Genomic DNA, 24,583 nt, shown 5'->3' with positions numbered 1-24,583 from the left:
TTGCTCCAATTACAGCTGCAAGTCGCTTGGGGTATGTTTCTATCAGTTTTGCACATCGAGAGACTGACATTCTTGCCCATTCTTCCTTGCAAAACAGCTTGAGCTCAGTGAGGTTGGATGGAGAGTGTTTGTGAACAGCAGTCTTCAGCTCTTTCCACAGATTCTCGATTGGATTCAGGTCTGGACTTTGACTTGGCCATTCTAACACCTGGATACGTTTATTTTTGAACCATTCCATTGTAGATTTGGCTTTATGTTTTGGATCATTGTCCTGTTGGAAGATAAATCTCCGACCCAGTCTCAGGTCTTGTGCAGATACCAACAGGTTTTCTTCCAGAATGTTCCTGTATTTGGCTGCATCCATCTTCCCGTCAATTTTAACCATCTTCCCTGTCCCTGCTGAAGAAAAGCAGGCCCAAACCATGATGCTGTCACCACCATGTTTGACAGTGGGGATGGTGTGTTCAGGGTGATGAGCTGTGTTGCTTTTACGCCAAACATATCGTTTTGCATTGTGGCCAAAAAGTCAAATTTTGGTTTCATCTGACCAGAGCACCTTCTTCCACATGTTTGGTGTGTCTCCCAGGTGGCTTGTGGCAAACTTTAAACAAGACTTTTTATGGATATCTTTGAGAAATGGCTTTCTTCTTGCCACTCTTCCATAAAGGCCAGATTTGTGCAGCGTACGACTGATTGTTGTCCTATGGACAGACTCTCCCACCTCAGCTGTAGATCTCTGCAGTTCATCCAGAGTGATCATGGGCCTCTTGGCTGCATCTCTGATCAGTTTTCTCCTTGTTTAAGAAAGTTTGGAAGGACGGCCGGGTCTTGGTAGATTTGCAGTGGTCTGATGCGCCTTCCATTTCAATATTCTGGCTTGCACAGTGCTCCTTGAGATGTTTAAAGCTTTGGAAATCTTTTTGTAGCCAAATCCGGCTTTAAACTTCTCCACAACAGTATCTCGGACCTGTCTGGTGTGTTCCTTGGTTTTCATAATGCTCTCTGCACTTTAAACAGAACCCTGAGACTATCACAGAGCAGGTGCATTTATACGGAGACTTGATTACACACAGGTGGATTCTATTTATTATCATCGGTCATTTAGGACAACATTGGATCATTCAGAGATCCTCACTGAACTTCTGGAGTGAGTTTGCTGCACTGAAAGTAAAGGGGCCGAATAATATTGCACGCCCCACTTTTCAGTTTTTTATTTGTTAAAAAAGTTTAAATTAGCCAATAAATGTTGTTCCACTTCACGATTGTGTCCCACTTGTTGTTGATTCTTGACAAAAAAATTAAATTTCATACCTTTATGTTTGAAGCCTGAAATGTGGCAAAAGGTTGCAAGATTCAAGGGGGCCGAATACTTTTGCAAGGCACTGTAAGTATTGTGGTGAATGACGTGGGGAAGAATGACAGGAGACGCTCTTTCTCTTCACAGGCTTAATTGAACACAACGCAAAACATACTGTATACCATTTGCAGCCACAACTGACAGTCATGGTTGCCCAACTTCCCATCATGCATTTGGGCGGAACAGTTAAGTCGCTACTGTATCATTTAGTGAAAGCACAACAGAAATAATATTCCTATCTCTCAAAAAAAAAATCACAAAAAGAAAAGCGCTCAATGCAAAGAGAACTGGCATTCCCAATCAAAATAGGTATGCAAAATACACATAAAACTTACTCAGACCTTGCCTTTGCTAGATCTCTTAATAAATTTAAAACTCACCATTGACACCTTGTGGTGTATTTCATTCACTACCTTACGTAGTTAAAGACACTGTGGAAGAACGGCAGTGAGCCCATGTGACGTCCTGCTCGGTGACGTCAACAATGGCGAAATATTAGTTTATTTTTTGATTGAAAATTTTACAAATTTTATTAAAACGAAAATATTAAAATGGGTTTTAATTAGGGCTGTCAAAATTATCGCGTTAACGCGCGGTAATTAATTTTTTAAATTAATCACGTTAAAATATTTGACGCAATTAACGCACATGTCCCGCTCAGACAGTATTCTGCCTTTTGGTAAGTTTTACAGCAAGGCTTTTTGTGCTGTCCAACAGGGAACTCTTGTGGTCGCTTTGCGACATGGTTTATTGTTTTCTTGCCAGTTAATTATGGCTGCACGACATCTCGGGCTGATAATGTTGTGCTTATATGATCCTTGGACAAGATTTGTCCGTAAGTATGGTTGTTGTAAAGAATGTACATATTATGTAAGTAAGCGAAATGTTATATTTTTTGTATGAGACGCTTTTTGTTTATGTTTAGTGAACCTGTATAGCGTGCTAAGCTAACGTTGTTGCTAATGCAATGCTTGTGTACTTTTATTTTGTAGTTTTACGACGGTCTAAAGAGGACAATGGTTTGAGGCCATTTTATTAATAAATCAGATGAAAAAGGAAGAAGTCTAATTATTAAGGCGTCGTTCACTAGCTGTCTAGCTTTGGAAAAAGTAGACGCTTCGGAGTGAGGACAGCATAGACCAGTGACGTGCGGTGAGGTTCATGGTTGGTGAGGCACTGATTCCTTTAGTGTCAGATTTCCAAATATATAAACCAAAAAGGGTAGCTTATTCAATTGGCTACTGGTTATTTCATATCTCGTCAGCATTCTTCACAAAACACGCACACACGGTACATATTATCGATACGTAAAAGTAAGAAAATAACATGCATTTGCGATAATTCATGCAACATAAATGAGAGTAAAGAGTGGTGTACAAAACCACAGAATTCAATTCTGACATTTAGTGAAATATTCAGTTGTTTTTAAAACTTGTAATTCTGATACTTTAATCAATTTATTACAGATTGCTAAACAAAAAGTGTGAAAAGAAAAACAAAGAATATTTTATTTAAGGCCAAAATTTAGTTTTTAAATATTCTATTGTATTTTTCTTAGTCTAAGCTCTTTTTAAAAAAATTTTTTTTATAAGATTGAAATGAAAACTGTTTGTAGTCTTGCACCTATCCTTCACCACAAAAACCGCCGTTACTTTGGAAGAGCATAGGTTTGGTCTCAACATTCGTAGTGACGATATAACAGCATAACCTGCATGTAGGTACACTTTTTGCTGGGGACGGGACATTAATAAGACCAAACAGATTGGATGAAGGGGGCAAAGGGCCACATTTCTCATGTATATGAACCTAGTTAATTAATAGGCAAAATGATCAATGCAAAATAAATCCTTATCTACTGATAATAACTTTTATGTGCATTGGTTCAGATGATACACTGTTCGATTCAAACCTTTGTTTTCAAAAAATACTAAAGAAACATTTTGAAAACTTCCTGAATAAATGTCTGGTTTTTATTAGCATAAACATAATGAAAATAATTTACTTAATAATGGTATGGTCAATTCTATCCTTACAACATATGGAACTATTGAAAGATCTAAATTCTCTATATAACTGAAAATTATATCATGCAAAAAAGGTAAAGTTGCTTAAACGTTGGTGGGGACAATTTTAGCATCCTGAAAAGTTGGTAGTGTTATGTCCCTACCGTCCCTATGCAAACCTACGCCCTTTTTGTAAAAGTCCTCCTTATTTTCCTTTACCTTAAAAAAATCTCTCCACCTCAATGGAGAGGCTTGCTTCAATTAGATCGCTGTGTTCTATTTGACAAGCCAGAACACACAGTGGATGTGTCCAAATGTCTAGCTAACCTTTCATCTTTCTTAGCAAAACCATGTAATTGTTCTACATATATGCCACATTTAGAAGAGCTTACACGCTCATCGTTACCACGAAATGTTAACTCCTGTTTAGCTAGGATGCAGGTTGCATTAATGAGGTATTTCAAACTCTTTACCTTAGCATTCTGGATGCTACCGTTGAGCTTCCGCTGTTCGTCAAAGCCAAATCGATCCTTGAGCTTCCAAAAGTTTTTAAAGCAATCAGGCTTTGAATGTGAGTGTTCGAGCTCTTGTGTTTGCTGAGGCTTCGTGGTAGTTTTTTAATGTCACAATATCTCGTGTTAGTCCAGACATTGGCACAAGTTGAGAAAAAAAGGCAGGGAAAGCAGCAAAGCCGATTTTTTCGAAGGACAGCCACATAGCCAGTCTTTTCGGGTGTACCAGTCCGTTTGAAAAGCGCGAGTTATCTTCTGTCCCGTAGTTTGAAGCAAACCTTTTAGCTCCGGTGTTGTTAATCGCGTCCACTTTTGACGGAAAGCCAAGTTTCACGTACGCCCCCTTTCAGTGCGGCAGAGTACTATCTGCCGCAAGCTGTGCCTTTTCACTGCTGTTTTATTTCCCATCAGCAAAACTAAATATGTCGCTAACAAAAATTAAACTTTAAGGGTTAAAGACATTAGCCAGACTGTGGAAAATCAGGTCAAATAAACGTATCTGGAAACATTATAATGGCGACATGCAGATGTACGGCAACCAGCCCGCTCCAATTCCATGTATCAACCCAGTTTGTTATGGATTGCGCAATCAGAGGTGAGGCTTTACTCGTTGCTGCCGCACCTCTCGTTTCATTTCGTTATTTGAACAGGAAATGGGCAAATTCAGCGATTTTGACTATAAAAAATGTTTGAAATGAGTCATACATAAAGAGCAATGGACAAATATTAATATAAATTTGATGCTATAATTATTTTTTTGTCATGATGACAGGTGAGGCTCTGCCTCACCTGCCTCCCCTGACCGCACGTCACTGGCATAGACAGATTTAAATGACAGTAGAGTAAAATGCCCACTACAGTCCTTATGTACCGTATGTTGAATATATATATCCATCTTGTGTCTTATCTTTCCATTCCAACAATTTATTTTACAGAATATATATATAATTTACAGAAAAATATGGCATATTTTATAGATGGTTTGAATTACGATTAATTAATTTTTAAGCTGTAATTAACTCGATTAAAAATTTTAATCGTTTGACAGCCCTAGTTTTAATATAAAATTACTGTAACTTGTACTCAAATTGATCTTTTAGGAACTACAAGTCTTTCTATCCGTGGATCCCTTAAACAGAAAGAATGTTAATAATGTTAATGCCATCTTGTGGATTTATTGTTATAATAAAGAAAAGTAGTACTTATGTACAGTATGTTGATTGTTTACGTCCGTCTTGTGTCTTATCTTTCCATTCCAACAATAATTTAAAGAAAAATATGGCATATTTTAGAGGTGGATGAATTGCGAATAATTACTATTAATTAATTTTAAGCTGTGATTAACTCGATTAAAAATTTTAATCGTATGACAGCCCTAAATACAAATAAGGTTGCTTATAACTAGGTGGGGGCAATTTGAGCATCCTGAAAAGTTGGTATTGTTATGTCCCTACCGTCCCTATGCAAACCTATGAATTATTCATTGCCAATCAGATTTGTCAGAAAGGCTGTAATTTTAAAGCTATTTGTAGCATCTGAATTCTGAAGTATGCGCGATTAACTCCAGAAATTGTTATTTATATGACGAACATGACGTGCTTTTATTTTGAAATGTTCACCAGACGAACGTTCGCTAATCCACAAACCGTAAGCTTTACACTCCACAAAAAAGCACTTTGAGAAGACCGCCAATGTTTTATAGCAGGCTAAAGTAGGTTGTCTTTTTTTCCCTATTACCCTCAATGTAATAATGCTAACCTTTACAGTGTTTAATATATATGTGTTTCCTTATTTTGTATGTCTGAAGTTTAATTCTACGGCGTGTTGATGACCAATAAACATCTGTGAAAGGAACTGGAGTCTCATATGCCATCAACACGCACGCACTAATGTATGCACACACACGGCGATAAAACACGGCCGTGAAAATTACCGCCCTCATTTTTATTTACCGTGCTATAAATGGACTCATTGCATATCTTGACAGGCTTAGCAACTTCAATAAAACATGTCTTTAGTTAGTTAGATGGACTTACGATCTGCTAGCTTGTTATTGTCAAGTTCAAAAATGAATACTTAGGTAGACATTTATAATATTACCCAAAATAAGGAGAGAAGGCACTCAATTTAGTTGAAAAGCTTGAAGGGAGAAGGACGAATCTATGCAATGGACTACAAAATACAGCTTCCTCTATCATTCTAAAAAAAAAACTTCTTCACCTTTCTTTTATCTGGGATGGCCCTAGCACCAAGGTGCCAACCTTAAAAGGATGGGGAGCAAAGCGGGCGACACCTCAATGAATTTGATTGGCTATGTGTATGCATGAAGGTGGGATTAATACATGTGTGTCAGCACATTGCAGCAAAGTAAAAACTGTCTTGTTGTTGCCTCTTGCCCTTGGGAAGGCAAGAGTCTTCAAGGCTTCTTCAAGAAAAACATTCCTTCTTTGTAAGCACAATAAGCAAAGCATTACTTCATTGCAGGCAGCTATTGATTAGAGTAATTATATAATAAACATCTCAATAACTATCACATCAAATACATTTCATGAAGCAATAGCATTGGGCAAGTAATAAATTGCAACAATATGATTTCTTAAATGTCCCAGACAGTTTAGAGCTCAATGTCCGTGGCTTGTCCTTGAAGTCGACCTGGGGAACCTGGGCCGGCTTAAACTGGACAGAATGACAAAGCAGTTTTATCAAGAACTAAACATGTCTATAGTTATCAATCACTAAAATATCTCTTTACTGCAATCATCATGGAACATACTATTATAGCAATCAATACTTTATTGTGAGCCTTCATTTGGTAAAAGCAAATATTTAATAATCATTTAATAATTATCTTATCAGTTGTCTCCTGTCGTCTTCCAAAATTACAACTGGGTGACGGCTCTTTAGGTGTTCACTCACGGCTGACGTGCAGGCAAGCTTGGCATTGAAGAGACAGGACACAACAGTTTTTTTATTATTATTATTATTTTTTTGCTTATGCCACATTCCCCGCTTGAATACCAAATGTCCGACATTCAACTTTCCACATGTATATTTTTTTAACCCTTCATTAACCGTCAACGGGATGTTGTGCTCGTCGACGCATTTACATCATTGATTACTTCGACTTGTCGAGACAGCTCAAATTGTCACACACGTAGTTTTTACGAAGAATTTTGCTAGTTGTGTTCAAGTTGGATATTCAACATATTTGTAAAAGACTTTTGCTGCAATTTGCGTATCAGCGTGCCAATTTAAATCAGAATACAAATCTAACTGACAGATTTTTTGTCAAATTGTTCCTCAGTGTCATGGTACCGTGAACTAATCAGGAACTCTTTGCTTATTGTCTACATCAGAACATTGTGGCAGTAGGTGCAGGTTTCTGCGACGGGCTGCGTTGTGGTGACAACACAAAGGCGGCTGTGATTCGTCTGGGCCTGATGGAAATGATAGCCTTTGCCAAACTCTTCTCGAAGGATGACAATGTTTCCACAGCAACCTTCTTGGAGAGCTGCGGTGTAGCTGACCTTATCACGACCTGCTACGGCGGCCGAAATCGACGTGTAGCGGAGGCCTTTGCCACCACAGGGAAGGTACATTAGATACTGTATAACTGTTGGAATGAAAACAATGAATGACTGGAATCTGTTTCTCCCGCACTGACCGCAAATCCTAAGAGCATTGAGGAGCTGGAGAAAGAGATGTTGAATGGTCAGAAGCTTCAGGGTCCTGCTACCTCAGCTGAGGTTTACCGCATACTCAAGCAGAAGAACCTGGTGGACAAGTCAGTCTGCATCCTTTTTCTGTGTCAACTACCTGTATTTAATAGACCTTTCACAAACTCTGCCTCCTAAACGGCCTTCCAAAATGACATCGCAGGGCACGGTTTCTCAAAAGACGGGCACTTTATTGACTTTGTCCATTGCCTAATGCCTTCAAATGCCGTGAAAACTCGTGGCCGCCTGCCACTTTGGAGGTCCTGGGCGAGTGAACGTGAACTCGTGTGCATACAAAGCTTGTGCAGCTAGCACCTGTTTATTTCTATGCAGCTGGTCAACTCTCTGCTGCTGCGTGTGGCTTAATGAAAGTCCTTTGTTTCTGGGCGAGAGCAGGTCTCGCTGAAACTCACGCCACGCAAATCTCGCGAGACTAGTGGTAACCAAAAAACAATTACTGTGTCCAATATTAACAAACAAGTAATTCTAACGTGAATTTGACAACTTTCAATAAATACAGTAATCGTTTAACCCTTAACAACATACTAAAACATTATTTTGATACAAGAACCATTCCTTAACAGTTACAAAGCAATCAGATATTTCCTGGAGAGTGTTGTTAAATAAGCATTATTTGACAAACTCCTGGATGCCCCGTTATGTGATTGATTTGCTGGTTTTGAGATCGCCAGTGGACCTATCGCAAAGTCCCGCCCCTCTGGTGAAACTCTTTCAAATTCTCTCAGTGACAGTGATTGATTGAACGAACAATTTATGGATGACGACGGGAGTTCAAATTTCTGTATTTGCACTACCACTGTTGACAAGAGACCTTTTTTTTTAAAAAAAACTGACATGTTTTCTGTTTGTTTTTTGAAATGAATTTCATCTAGAAGTAGACAGAGAGGGTTGCAGTATGCAGTGGAGTGGGATATCCATGGTAATGAACTTTACAGAGAGTAGGCCATTATTATAATCGAGGCAAAATGCTACCACTTGCAACTTAAAAATGCAGGCCGAAGATCTATCTAGCTATAATGTTAGCTAATAAGGTTAATGTGCCTGTGACAGCATTAAAAAATCTTAAATAGCATCATCATCTGAGTTAGAATCATATTTTGAGATGATTCAACTATACAGCAATTTGGCAAAGCGCAGATGACAGCAAATAACTTTAATCTGCTGTTTAGCCCCGCCTGTCATTATAGTGCTCTAGCGTCCCCAGCTGGAGGATGACGTCGGCAGGGTCACGATTTCATCTGATTTAGAATTCAGCCTATTGAGGGGGAATTATTCGGAATGAGGAAAATGCGACGAAGAGAGCAGCAAAACGTCGTTGTTTCGATCTCTCTACTCCAATATTTTACACGATATTCTTTTTTATCTGAGTATTTTTTCCCAATTGCTAAATAAATGGTATGGTCATGACAAATAACAGTCTTGTGCTAAATGGAGAATGAAATATTAAAAATGCATCTATTCAGTACGACATGGCAAAATTAATCCATAATGTTCAAAACTGTCGACTTCTTGCACCTCCTGAAAGATATTTTATGCCACTGGAGTAAGTCCAGCTTTTGTCATTTCCCTGCCCCGGTTTTGGAGAGCGTAAACAAACCAGGAGCCGTGACAGCTAGCTGACATGCTAACCCGAATCAAGCGGTGTTCCCAAGTCTTATTCCAGCCTATCAAAGCAAAAAATCACACAAAACTACCCTGGGTCATATCACACGGCGGCGGGGTTGTCGATTGTCTTCGCCGATCGGCAACCCTCCCGGCAACGAGCAAGTTACAGCTCGTTGTTCCCCTGCTGCGCGCAGGAGGGCTCGTTTGCCGGGGAAGCAGCTGGAGAAGGACTGCTGGACAAACCGACAGATGTCGGAGGAGCGCGTAGCTGCCCCAGCCCAACCCGAAGATAGTGGTCTATTGCCGGGCACACAAAGAGGGCAGAAGGAGCTGGAAGTTTGGACAATATGGAGAACCGCACGAGCATAAGCTGAGTATAGCTCTCTCCCGGCGGGCACGCGAAGAGGACCGAGGGGTGTGTGTGACAAGCCGCCGGTCGTCGGCCGAGTGGCCTTCTCGGTGGACAAGGAGCATTGTCAGCCACAAAATGCAAGCCACCTCCTTATTAAAACGTGTATCATTATCCCAGTATTGACATAATATAAAACACGTAGCTTACTTTTAGAAACCCAAAAAGGCTCACACGCCTCTTCCTGGTCCAGCAACAAAACCCTGCTGCACATTTGGCTGGTGTGAAAAATAAACGAATTAAGCCGCAAAATCAGCTGAATCCGCAGTCGATTTGCATACTATAAAGCAGTGCTGTATTGTGAGATGCTGACCCGGGTGACGTCACATTCGCATTCCTCCTCAATCCAGGAAGTCACTCATTTTAATGGTCGGGATTCAAAAAATTGAATATATAAATTGCTCGCTTCCACACACATCCAAACGGTCCATTTCATTCAGGAGCATAAAATACCGCATGAAATATGAAATGAACATGCTTTTTGCTGTCATAGGCATTTTAACGTTAATAAAGTTAGCTAGTAGCCCAAGTTCACACCGCTTGCGGCTGCGACGAGATTGGCAGCATTCATGATGTCGTTGGTATTAGCAAGCATACTAATCAATATGACAATTTCCACCTTAAGCGGAATCGTCTATGGCGTGCCGCTGGTAATCGGAAGCTTGACGCAGACGACTATTTTTTCATGACGACGTTGCCGGACCGCATGGAGTTACAACAATACCACTGTGCTGGAAAGGACATTTAGCACTGATACAAAATAAAACTACCAATTTCCTTTCAAAATAAAGCACTTTTGTCAACGTGGATCACTTATCATGTTCACTGCGAGGTGAAATGTTCTGTAAAGCTATTTTGTTTTCCATATTTTTTATTATCATGAACATATAAAATATTTATTTACGTTTTTATTGAGCTTGTAATGTCCTCATGCAGAAAAAAGACAAACTTGGTAAATGATTTATATTTTATCGTTTGTGTCGTGATAAAAAAGCAAAAAACAAATGTTGCACTTATTACCCATTGTTTATTCTCGTGTCTGACGTACATTGGGACGTACAGTACATAGTGTTGTGCCTAAATTTGTGCTTTCTCGTGAGAGCCCTCGTGATTTCCTCTGTCTGATTGCCGCAGACATTCGCAGTGCAAACGCAACCAGAAATTGACCTCTGATGTTTTCGTAGCTGTCATGCAACCGTGTCGCCGTGACACCTTTGCTCATTAATATTCATGACGTTAGCAACTGTTGCTGGGGGGGGTCAAACTCGCATTTGTCCCTCATGCTAGATGCATGTAAATAGTGTACGAACGAGATGTTTGCTGAGCTAAACCTAGCAATTGTGTCCGAAAATGATGTCCCTGGTGCCATATTCTCTGGTAAAGATGTGGAACATACAAATGTTCAGTTAAAGAGATGGCTTGAGTGTTGATGGCTGAAAAAGAAAAAAAACAGCCGACCTGATCCAGATGTAGCTTTTTTTATCGACGCCTTTTTCTTGTGTGCATTGCCTTACGCCACTGACAATGACATTCTCTAGTTTCAACAATGTATCCCTTACCACCTTATGCCCCGTCTTTCTTATATATTGTATTCTCTGGCTGTCTTACGTCTCTGACCGTTCTTGGGGGTAATCGCTAACTAGCTTAGCGCTCCATGCTAAGTAGTAATGTCTCATTAACAAAGAATACAAACAATACAATTAGCTTCATTTACTCACCTCTGATGAAAGCACACTGGATCTAACAACACAAAAGTCAATCTAACTCTAAACACAACGTAATATTATTGATTCAGCAACCCAACCTGAGTGTAGCAGTGAAAACTCTCTCCCACGCGCCAATCAGTGGTGCGCGCATGCAGTCTCACATTACACACAAACAAGGACCCAAACGGGGCTGGTCATAGCTACCGACAAAAATCTATTATCAAATTTGTTGGCAACTAATTTATTGTTCAATTTAATCGATTAGTTGTTTCAGCCTTACTGGCTACAATTTTTAAAATATTTTTAATATAACCCTCTGCTGCATACTGTAAAGCATTTTGCCTCAGTCTGGAGGATGATGTACTGGTATTACTCACGAAATAAATCTGGCATACGTCTGCCTGAAATGGCTTGTGCCGTGGGAGTCACGTAGCTTGTCGGCTTATCAAGCGTAACTAAGGGAGGCAGAAATTTTGCGAAAGGTCAATTTGATTAATCAAATTTGATGGCTTAAATACCAGTAATCAGATGGGTTTTTACTTTTTGGTATAGTACAACCCCTAGCAAAAAGTATGGAATCACCAGTCTCGGATGAGCACTCACTCAGACATTTTATTATGTAGAACAAACTCAAGATAAAAAGCTTGTAAAAATAGTGAATTAGTTCAAAAGTGCAACTCTTTAGCATTCAGAAACACTAAAATAAATGAATAAAAAACATTGTGATGGTCAGTAAATGTTACTTTTATAGAGCAAGTGCAGGGGAATAATTATAGAATCCCTGCATTCTGAAGAAAAAACATGGAATCACTCCATTTTGAGTAGAAAATACAGACACACCTAGTCAATTTCCTTTCATTAATTGGGCCCCGGCCTCAGATTAGATCTGCTCGTTAGTCAGCTGTTAAAAACAATGCATTTATCACACCTTGGAGGGCTGCTGGACCAAGTGGACTCACAAGAATCATGGCTCCAGCAAGAGAGATGTCTCTTGAGACCAAGGAGAGGATTATCAAACTTCTTGAAGAAGGTATGGTACACGTATGGTTGCCAAAGATGTGGGCTGTTCACAGTCAGCTGTATCAAAAATCTGGACCAAGTACAAACAGCATGGCAAGGTTGTTAAAGTTAAGCGTACTGGTAGACTGAGGAAGACGTCCAAACGTAATGACAAACAACTAAAGGCTATATGTCTTGAAAACAGAAGACTTACAACAAGACAAATGAAGAAGAAATGGGAGGAAGCTGTAGTCAAGGTATGTGTCAACTGTGAAAAATGCTCTTATAAGGAAATGGGATTTTCATAAAGGAAAGCTAAAAGTAAACCAACATTGACACTTAAACAGAAAAGAACAAGACTGCCATGGGGTAAGGAGAGGTAATCATGGACTGTGAATGACTGGATGAAGGTTATTTTCAGTGATGAGTCAAGAATCTGCATTGGACAAAGTGATGATACTGGAACTTTTGTTTGGTGTCGTTCCAGTGAGATTTAAAAAGATGACTGCCTGAAGAAAACAAAAATTCCCTTAGTCCTTGATGATCTGGGGCTGCATGCCAGGCAAAGGCACTTGGGAGATGGCTATGGTTATAAATGCACAAGTTTACATTGAAATTTTTGACAGCTTATCCCTTCAATTGAAAATATGTTTGGGGATAATGAAATCCTTTTCCAGGATGACAATGCATCATGCCTTGGAGAAAGACTCCAGTCAATGTCATGGCCTGCAAATAGCCCAGATCTCAACCCTATTGAAAACCTGTGGTGGAAATTGTATAAAATCTGCAATCAAAGAGAGTTGGCACCAAATTGATGAAGAATACTCATCAGGTCCATGCCTCAGAGACAGCAAGATGTCATAAAAGCCAGAAGTGGTGCAACTAAATACTAGAGATGTGTTTTGATTGTTATTTCTTTGTTTGTTTCTCATGATTCCATATATTTTCCTCAGAACAGAGTGATTCTATATTTATTTCCCTGCACCTGCTCTATAAAAGTAACATTTACTGACCACCAGTGTTGTTAATCTTACTGAAAAAAAGTAATTAATTATAGTTACAAATTACTTCTCCCAAAAAGTAATTGCGTTACTAATTCAATTACCTGAATGTAAGAGTAATCAGTTACTTGGCAAAGTAATTGGTGATAATTACTTTTTTTTTTTTTCCTCAAAAAAAAAAAAAAAAAAAAAAAAAAAACATTGGCCACACTATGTGAAGTTTTTTGTGGAGGTTTTTGGTACAATTGGCCCGAGCCCAATTCTTTACCCTAATTTACCCTTTACCCTGAATCAACTGTTAAAAGTTGTTAAAACTGCTCTCATTATTGCATTAGTTCCCTTCTCTCTACTTTCGACATATGAAAGTTTTAAAACTGTTTCATCATTTAAAGATAGATTCAAGTCAAGATTTTGCCGATTTAGAAGTATTTTAGATAAAAAGTTACTTAGGTTCGCGAGGAAGGTTCTCTACCACAGAGCCGTCCTAAAAAGCCTACTGCTTTAAGATGGCGGCTGTCATTTAGCATCTAGTTATATCTATATACAGTACATGGGATATCTACCATGTCTACCATATCTACCATAACATGCGGGCGTAGTTTGTCCGGTGTAGGTTCCTGTTATCGGCTACAACATGTATTATTGGAGCTACCTAGCATCGCGTTTGCTCGGCGTCACAACTTTCTTGCCTCCTCCCCGCTCCTGGTCTGCTCTGTCGTCTCGGTGAGTCCGTCTCCCTCAGACTTTTCGACCAATATAGTAACGCATAGTAACGCATGCCTTTCCGTCCTCAGTAACGGTAACGGCGTTGCCAAGATGAGAAAAGTAATTAATTAGATTACCCACTACTGAAAAAAATAACGCCGCTAGTAACGCCGTTATAGTGTAACGCCGTTATTAACAACACTGCTGACCACCACAATGTTTTTATTCATTTCTTTTTGTGTTTCTGAACGCTAAATAGTTGCACTTTTGAACTAATTATTTTTTTCAAGCTTTTTATCCGAGTTTGTTATACATAATAAAATGTTTGAGTGTGTGCTCGTCCGAGACTGGTGATTCCATACTTTTTGCTAGAAGTTGTATATACGTAAATAAACATTTACAATATTATGTACCATTGCTGTTTTTTTTTTTTTTTTTTTCAATCCCTTCAGATATCCAATGCAACCCTATTGTCTCTCCAGGTTTCCTCTTTTCTCAGCTGTCTATCACATTTGCTTTGAGGGAAAGCCAGTCCAGGATATGATTTCTTGTCTGCAGAGCCACCCAGAGCACATGTGACGACCCAACAGACAAGTCAACACATTTTCATGCTCATCTTTTTTTGTTTTTGTTTCCCAATCTATGATGAAACCAAAGACCTACGTCTGCTGGGTTGTAAGGGAAGTATCATGAATCAGTTTGGTCTAAATTTCCACTATTGATTGACTTTATTCATTGATCAAGAATCATATACAATGGTATACAAAGGTTTGGGCCCCCCGATAGTTTTTATAATTTACCTTTGTAAATCACTGATTGTTTGGATGAGCAAAAATTTCAGTTGAACATATATAGCAGGCGAACACAGTAATATTTGAGAAGTGAAATGAACTTTATAGGAAAAACAGGAAGTGTGTAATGATCATTTAAACAAAAATAGGCCGGTGCATGAATTTAGGTTTCCCTACAGATAAACATGATCAATATTTAGTAGAGCCTTCTTTTGCAGAAATAAAAGCCTGTAACACTTGCTCCATTTTACAATGAAGGTCTGGATTCGGTTTGATGTTATTTTTGACCATTCTTCTTTACAAAACATCTCCAGCTCAGTCAGGTTTGATGGCTAGCGAGCATGCACTGCAAATTTCTTAACGTCTAAATAGGTTTATTTTTCTTAAATCTAGTACAAGAATTTTCTCCATCTTGCTTTGAGTGTTGAAGACTAGTTAACAGATTAATGTGTCGGATTATTCCACTTACTTTTAGTAAATACTAGTGATGTGCCCTACTGTTCCGAGGAGCCGATGCCGAGTAAACCAGAAAAAAAATCTGCAAAGCGCGCATCGAAGCATGTGTTGATCACGCTTGTGGCCACGCCCGAAGCCTCGGAAGGCACATTGCTACGTCTGAAGCCTCACAAGACGGGCTTCCTACGTCATCGCCAACACATGGTTTCGCGGGTGATTCGAAATAAACTGGCGCACCGAGACGACAATGAGCTGACAGGTGACACTGACACACCCAACTCACATCTTCAAACCTCATTCAATCGGATTCGTTTTGCAATGGACGCACCGTCCAGAACGAAAAAGAAGAGAACGTCCCCTGTCTGGGATCATTTATAAAAAGGTTCAAATTATAATAACCAGTGCAGTGTTTCCCATAGGATTTTTTGAAACTGTGGTGGTGGGCTGCATCGGAGTTGGACAGCCTCACCATGTCGTGGCACGGCGAATTTTTTTTTTTTTTTTTCTTCATTATTTTTTCCCCCCAAGAAGAACCATAACAAAGATATATTTGAAATATTTCATTAGCTAGGCTAATGTTATAGCTCTCAGCTGCAGTACATGTATGTAAAATGCGTAGCTGATTACAGCTACGTTACCCTATGTAATAATGCGACTTTTTTTCTCGTAGCAATAGTACGACTTACATCTCGTAGTGACTCAGGGTTGGCAACCCAAACTGTTGAAAGAGCCATATTTGACCCCCCCCCCCCCCCCCCCCAAAAAAAGAAAACTTATGTCTGAAGCAGCAAAAAATTCAAAGCCTTGTACAAGCCTTATAATTATCAATACTAGCTATATTAGCCTATTATAAAAATGACTAAGTTGGCTAGAAATACATAATTAGCCTTCATGATTAAATGTTTATTTTCCCTGCAGTGGATCCTATAGCCCACCACGTGACTACTCTGTTGTACGATGCCACTACAAGTTTAACTTCATTACAATATTAATGAAGTGAAAGAATGTTTGTGTCATGTTTGTCCTTCTAGAAATCCTATTAAAACAAAAAATATATTTCCCTCCCCCATCTTTTTCCATAAAAAAAAAAAAAGCAGCGTTAAAGAGCCGCATGCGGCCCGAGAGCCGCGGGTTTCAGACCGCCGTCGTCGTCCTCCTTTTTCCTTTTTATTTGACCCTCGTAAGTACTACATTACCACAACAATAACAGTCCTTCTGTCAACTGACCCATTTACAGGACTGGGGGAATTCTAATAACCGTGTAAAGCCGAGTTTTACTTGATTCGGTGAGAAGGTGAATAGTTTTTTCCCCGTTGTTCGTGAACTAAATTTCCACACAAACGCACATCGAGGTACCATTAACTTAGCAAGGAGAGGTATGAGAGTCATTTTTCGAGTGTCCCAGAGCTCGCGAAATTGGGGGCGGGGGGGGGCATTTATCAAAGTTTCGTCAGCCGTAATTGTCTGAAGTTGGCGCGCCGGTGTTGTGCCGAAAAATAGCCACTCCACGCGAAATGTCCCCCCTGACAGGAGCGCCCACACGTCACTCGTACAAACAGCCTTTTCTTACCAATCGATGAACACGGAAACGACGTTCTTGTACCGTGAATATGTATCATTTTACTCTGCTTGAACTAATAAATATTTTACTGTGACCAACGCTCTGAAAATAGAGCAAGGCTTTATTTTGGGCCCCGCCTCTCCGCGCAAGTTCAATCAAAGTTTGCTTTCCGTCCAAGACGGCCGTCCACCGCTCACTTTCGCCGAAAAGTCCGATCCAAACTATTGTAATGCCCCGGATATGGGGAAGAAGGAGAGAAGTCTGTATTTGCTTACCCACTTGATTGTGGTAACAATAATACAGAAAAACAATAACAAAATAACAGCGTGCTGCTAAGACATGCGACCGCTATCTCTCGCTATCTCGCTCGTTCTCCCATTCTTCCTACTCGTTCCCCTTGCGTCTCTTAAATAAATAAATAAATAAATAAATAAAATACTACTCTAAAAAGCTACTCTACTACCCGCGCGCGCTCTCGCGGGTAGTAGAGTGGAGTGGGCTACAGCTGTGTAATCGGCTGACTGACGCATCTGATTATTATCTTCTTTTTTTTTCGGCGGGGGGCAAACGAGACTGTGGCGGGCCCAAACGAGACTGTGGCGGGCCGCCACAGTCTCGTTCATTTGTGGGAAACACTGCAGTGTGAATATATATTGTAAATTATTGGGACAAAACAGTGTATCCCTCGTTTTAATGTCTTTCTTCTACTTGCTGATTTTTCAAAAGGTGAAGTGTAAACTTTGTTCTAAAGAACTTTGGTTACCAAGAGAACACTTCATCTATGTTGAGGCATTGTACCCCGGCCTCATCCATCCCTTGCGAAAGACTATTTTCAAAAGAAATCCTATCTAAAAAAAAGAAACCGTTTACAGCCAAAAACTTTGGAAATGCTAGTTTTCCTCTATAAAAATGAATGAAAGGTGTGTCTTGTTCCTTGTTTATACTGTATGTCAATGTCTAAAATAAAGCAATCATTCTTCCAAGTCGAGCCTAGATCTTGAGCTCGGGTCGGGCCCAAAATGTCAATCATTTACGTTCGGGTCGTGTCGGGCCGGACTTCTCTCGCTAACTTTTTAAAAATAAATATACTGTATATTTATTGTATATGGATTTTAAACTAAGGAATACGTGTTATAAAATAAATTAATTGTATAAAACAGAGAAAGGGCGCTGTCATGAGCCGCAGGAGAGCCAGTGCATTGTTTGCGCACACGAACGCTCTGGGGCTCTCAGCGAGTCTGCAACTCTGCATCCTTTCCTTTTCAAATTTCGATACGGATATGATATTAGTCAAACATCTTTATTATCATTTGTTTCAAGGGCCGCACCTCTTCGTGCAAAGGTGGACATCGTGAAGTTCGTGGTGTTCCTTAAAATGTTCCTTAAGGCAGGTTGTTCTTTTGTGTGTTCTGATCCGAGTCATTAAAATAATGTCATATAAAAGTACTTTAGTTTATTTTTGTATATGCTGCTGTTCTCTCCTTGTCAGAGAGGTGCGTCCATGAGAGCACAATATTCCACACAGAAATATATTTACCAAACCTATCCAGCGTTATTTCGTTGTGTACATGCATTTATAATGATCAAAAAAGTATGTAGACTATTTAAACATAATGAAAAATTGCGGGGGTTTTTTGCCAACTCAAAGAAATTAAAATTAATGTCTGTTGCTGCATTTTGCCAAGGAAATGAAGCATGAACTATCCACCTGATAGAACAGACACACAAATATAAAAGATATAAATGTTTATTGAATATGCATTTTACAGTCTTGTTTAACTGGGAGAATTTGTTACAAAAGACAGGCTTTAATTTGTTATCATTATGCACATAGGCGTCGTCACAAATGTGATCACACAAAACACAACCATTTTCCAAGCAGTGCTCTGTCCAGGTCTGACTGATGCATTGCATCCCCGTATGTCTCTCCTTCTGGGTCCTCATAAATAAACAAATAAAATTTCGGCTTTTTTTACCAGCTCGGCCATGCAAGTTAAGTTAATTGCTCGGGCTCGGGCTTTAATACACGCGGGCCGGGTCGGGCTGGATTTTTTAGGCCCGATCTAGGCTCTACTTTCAAGTAACACACGCACATTCATTCACATCACAACTCCCTGCCCTTTTGACCCCGTCAAATCCATGGTATCATTTTAATCACTCTGCCTGTCATGACCTTTATTTTCCACATGATGGCGCAATAGAACAAATGAAGCCTCATGATGCTTCAGCCCAGGAGCAAACCAGTTTGATGGAAAGCCTCATTGCTTCATGATGCTTCAGTTTGCCATCACTGGTAAATACTACTATTTGTCCTTATTAAGACCATAAATAAAGAAAAAAATGCTTTCAAATAATGTTTTGACAATATCTATTCTTGAATTAAGAACAATTCTGACATTTTAAAGCTTTTTTTTTTTTTTTTAAGATTAAATATTCTAATTTATTGGTTGAAATAAGTCCGTGGCAATACTGACGATGTGTTTAAAGTTGCACTAAAAGTGTATATTAGAACTGTTAAGCTTATTTTCAGCTAGCTATCTTTCTTATTTCAACTGAGTAAAATTTACTTGAAGCTTTACTGGAGCACTGGCAGATAATTTCATTTATTTTGAGTAGATTTACACTGAAAACGGGAATTTAACAAGTTTTAAGGAGGTGTGTTTTTGCAGTGTAGGTCAACATTAGTCAGTTTATCAAACAAATTCTGAGTTCCAAAAATTAGAACTAAAAATTTTCTTATCAATAAAAACACAACGGTGCCCAAATTTATGCATTGGCCTATTTTGGTTTAAATTAATATTATGCACTTTCTGTTTATCCTCGTAACTAGTAAATTTTACTTCTCAAATATTACTGTGTTCATCTGCTGTATGAAATATTTAATTGAAATTTATGTTTCAAACTAGGCATGTGCCAGTATGATTTTCTGACGGTATGATAACCTCAAGCCAAAATATCATGGTATTGTAATTAAAGCTCTTGAATGTGTTACTTTTGAGATATTCGGCTTAAAAAATAAATAAATAAATAAAAAACTTCCATTGAACAGGATTTTTATTTTTCAGAACGTATTAGGAAATTGGAACATAATTACTGTATAATGTGAAGTTAAAATAAATTTAAAAAGTAACAAATATTCTAAATAAAATGAAAATAAATGCAGTTCTTTTGGTAAGCGTAAACACATAGCCACAGCTCAACATTATTACCGTCAGAGCAAAAATAATTGAATTATTTTCCATAAAAAGCATATGACTCATATTATGTTTACATCAACACACACTCTTTCTCAACACAGACAGTTGACAGAGAGAAAAATACACCACGTTTTACCACTGCTAGACACACTAAACACACGCTGGAGTTAACGCTCATGGCTGGAGGGAAACGTTTATGACAGTGTTTACTAACCTTTAATTTTGTATAAATGCAAAATCATATTGGAGGTATTGCCTCCACGACAGCCAATTCCCAAACATGTTTTACATGTCGGTCTGCCCTCCTCCTCTAAGCCGCGGCCTTCTGTAACTTTTCTGTAGCCGAAGTCTTCCCATACCAGCGATTTCTTTTTCTTCGATGGAGGAAAAAGTTCAGGAGTTTCACCTCCTCCAGCCATCGTGTAGCACAGCTAACTCACTGACACTGAGCAACAACCGGTGGGGGTGGGTGGAGCCTTGCAGCTGCAAGCAAAGGATTTCTCCATGCATTTTTGGGGGCATAAAAATAGCTAACACCTTAGGGATGGTATGACGGAAAATTTTTGCGATTTTGAAACCTTGACGTTTTCATACCACGGTAACCTTGAAACCGGTAACCAGCTCATGTCTATTCCAAACAATCAGTGATTTACAAAGTAAAATCTTAAAAATGATCAGGGGCACCCAGAATTTTGCATACAACTGTATTCTAGTGTACTGCCCAGGCTATGGGAATTTTACAATGAAGGAAAGAAATTAAGAAATTTATGTATACATGAAGGTGTAATGACAATAGCTAAACTTGACTAACAGATCACAAAATTATGCCTGCAACAATTGTATTTTGTTTTTGTAAGACATTTTCTTTTTTTATGTTAAAAAAAAAACTTTTTTTACACATTTTAATACATTATTGTTTGTATGTTTTAATAAGGGATATTAGTAATAACATAACACACAAACAGCGTTCAGTGTTGTGCATTAGGTTTATTTGCTTTTGAATTTCTGTGAGCATCCACTTAACCTTTTTTTTTTCCTCAAGAACTAAAAAATTCTTTGTTTTTTCACATATCACTTCCAGTTCAATTCCCAGAATGAAAGCCGTTTAAAAGAAGAAAAATAAAGTACAGGCAGTCTCTGGGTTATGACGTACTCGACTTACGTGATTTTGACTTTACGACGCCGCAGTTTCGTCTGTCATTTGGTCTCCAGTTGTAGGTTTTTGTTTTTTGTTTTTGTTGCGTAAACAGTACCGTATTGTAACTCACAGTATCTTATTTTTTACTTTATTAATATGATGTGTTATGTCCTTACTATACATGAAGTTGTTGATCTTGATAGACCATGAAAAAGGCAAATGATTTTGAAACTTTTTACTTCCTTCACTTTTGACAATTTGTAAAGCTGTAACACACTTAATGTTTGTTCAAAACAACACGCATTTTAACAATACACTGCTGGCCAAAAGTATTGGCCCCCCCTGCAGTTCTGTCATGCTCAATTTCGCCTAGAAAATGATAGCAATTACAAATGCTTTGGTAGTAATATCTTCATACATTTAGCTTGCAATGAAAAAACACAAAAGAGAATGGGGGGAAAAATGAAATCATCATCATTTTACACGAAACTCCAAAAATGGGCCAGACAAAAGTATTAGCACTCTTTGAAAAATCATGTGATGCTTCTCTAATTGGTGTAATTAGCAGCACTTGTTACCTACCTGTGGCACATAATAGGTGGTGGCGATTTCTAAATCACGCTTGCAGCCAGTTAAAATGGATTAAAGTTAAACCAACCTCTGTCCTTGTGTGTACCACATTGAGCATGGAGAAAAGAAAGAAGAGCAAACTGTCTGAGGACTTGAGAAGCAAAATTGTGAGGAAGCATGGGCAATCTTAAGGCTACAAGTCCATCTACAAAGACCTGAATGTTCCTGTGTCTACCGTGCGCATTGTCATCAATAAGTGTAAAGCCCACGGCACTGTGGCTAACCTCCGTAGATGTGGACGGAAAAGAAAAATTGACGAGAGATTTCAACAAAAGATTCAGCGGATGGTGGATAAAGAACCTCGACTAACATCTAAACAAGTTCAAGCAGTCCTGCAGTCTGAGGGTACAACAGTGTCAACCCGTACTATCCGTCCGTCGGCATCTGAATGAAAAGGGACTCTATGGTCGGATACCCAGGAAGACCCCACTTCTGACCCAGACACATTAAAAAAAAAACCTAGGCTGGAGTTTGCCAAAAATACCTGAGAAAGCCAAAAAACGTTTTGGAAGACACTTCTCTTGTCAGATGAGACAAAAGTAGTTTGTTGGGAAAAGGCATCAACATAGAGTTTACAGGAGAAAGACGAGGCCTTCAATGAAAAGAGCACGGTCCCCACAGTCAAACATGGCGGAGGTTCTCTGATTTTTTTGTGGTTGCTTAGCTCCCTTTGGCACTAGATGACTTGACTGTGTGCATGGCATTATGAAGTCTGAAGACTTCCAACAAATTTTGCAACATAATGTAGGGCCCAGTGTGAGGAAGCTGGGTCTCCGTCAGAGGTCATGGGTCTTCCAGCAGGACAATGACCCAAAACACACTTCAAAAAGCACTAGAAAATGGTTTGCGAGAAACCACTGGAAACTTGTAAAGTGACCAGCAATGAGTCCAGACCTGAATCACATAGAACACTTGTGGAGAGATCTGGAAATGGCTGTTTGGAGAAGGCACCCTTCAGATCTCAGAGACCTGGAGCAGTTGGCCAAAGAAGAATAGTCTAAAATTCCAGCAGAGCATTGTAAGAAACTCATTGATGGATACCGGAAGTGGTTGTTCGCAGTTACTTTGTCTTAAGGTTGTGCTACCAAGTATTAGGCTTAGGGTGCCAATACTTTTGTCTGGCCCATTTTTAGAATTTTGTGTAAAATGACAATGATTATTTCCCCCCCCCCCCCCCCCCCCCCCATTCTCTTTTGTGTTTTTTCATTGCAAGCAAAATGAATGAAGATATTACTACCAAAGCATTTGTAATTGCAATCATTTTCTAGGAGAAATTGAACATTATCAGACAGAATTGTAGGGGGTGCCAATACTTTTGGCCAGCACTGTAGAACACTAAACAATTGTTGTTCAAACGTCCATGTAGTCTGATCAGTATGTAAATTTAGTACATTAAATTAGCCTAATTTGCCGAACAGAAGTCTGCTAGCTTAAATGCTATGAATGCTAACGTAGTTACAATTGTCATAGCAAATCGCTCACACATACGGTAACTCCGCAAACTGTAGCTCTAAACTCAATTCTAATGCATACACAAACATACATTAGCTGAAGCAACTTACAGCAAACCAGAGCGCAGCTATCCTTTATCCATAGATGTTTGAGTCTGCGTCTCAGTCATACAAGGCGACAGTCCAGCCAGACCCAACGCTGCCACCACAGGGCAAAGTATCCTCCATCATTAAACAAAATACAATACTGTTGGACTTTTTGGGTAGTTATTGTGAGATTTAGTGGTACTTAAAGGGCTAATTCTGAATCACGCGGAAATTACGTTACGTCGCCACCGTTGGAACGGAACTCGTTCGTAACCTGGGGACTACCTGTAGGATCATTGAATGATGAGCTGATTATGACGCTGTTTTGTAAGAAGGCTTTCCAAACTTTCACATGACATTTAAAGCTTGCTTGACTGAATTATGAGTCAGTACCACTAGAAAAATACAAGCTGTTTAAACACTGCCAAAACCAGTTTTTACGGATTATATAACAATTTTTTTGTATTATTTAGGATGAAATCATTTGTACAATTTGTGTTTCATAATGATTTGTATAATTCTACTGCTACTCAGGAAATCTGCATTTCAATGTTGCCTCTTGTAAAATTGCATACAACAGAAAACAATACTGTCAATACAGTGGGGAGAACAAGTATTTGATACACCGCCAATGGGTTTTCCCATTGTGAGTGTATCAAATACTTGTTCTCCCCACTGTATATACTGTCAATTTATCAGAGCTATGACACAGAAACAATCATGGATCTCCTTTTACTTGATTCAGCTTTTGCCTTTATTACAGAAATGTTTTCTCTGTTTCCGTCATTTCTCTGGGCGTGGATAAAACATGCTGTAGAGTAAATCATAAAACGGTAAAACTTGTTTTTTTCTCGTCACTTTAGTGACAATACTAGTGTCTTCGAATATAATGTTGATTTGAACAAAAATAAATACATTATAAACCCTCTGGTGGTATCATTTTATGGGCCAACAAAGGCAAATAAAGTGTCTACGGTACTTTGTTTCTTTGAGTCATTTCAGTGGAAAATTTATATGAAAGGTGCTATTCTTTTTCACTTTTAAAACTTTATATTTGACAATTCCTATTTTCTGATGTCTGAATTTTTTATTAAATATTTTTTCAGATTATTTATAATATAAAGGAAAATCGGGGGCAGTTGTGTATACATGATAATATGAAGAGTGAGGTACCTAGTCGCGCACATTGGCAACTCCTTCACGGTTTTTCCAATAAATGGAGGGCTGCACGCATGACT

The 24,583-nt window shown here is 38.9% G+C and overlaps 1 protein-coding gene across 1 annotated transcript in view; it reads left to right on the top strand.

The window, feature by feature from the left end:
* LOC130914578 (glycerol-3-phosphate dehydrogenase 1-like protein) overlaps positions 1–21,581 on the top strand; it is a 69,156-nt gene extending 47,575 nt beyond the window's left edge. The window contains exons 6-8 of the mRNA XM_057833899.1: positions 7,229–7,465; positions 7,550–7,656; positions 14,517–21,581. Coding sequence (XP_057689882.1) covers positions 7,229–7,465; positions 7,550–7,656; positions 14,517–14,613 — 441 coding nt within the window. The 3' untranslated portion in view covers positions 14,614–21,581. The remainder of the gene's footprint in view (positions 1–7,228; positions 7,466–7,549; positions 7,657–14,516) is intronic.
* The last annotated feature ends 3,002 nt before the right edge of the window (positions 21,582–24,583 follow it).

This window comes from Corythoichthys intestinalis, chromosome 4, assembly GCF_030265065.1.
Source record: "Corythoichthys intestinalis isolate RoL2023-P3 chromosome 4, ASM3026506v1, whole genome shotgun sequence".
Lineage (NCBI taxonomy): Eukaryota > Metazoa > Chordata > Actinopteri > Syngnathiformes > Syngnathidae > Corythoichthys > Corythoichthys intestinalis.
Note: the sequence above shows the minus strand (reverse complement) of the source record. Positions and strands in the feature narration are given on the sequence as shown.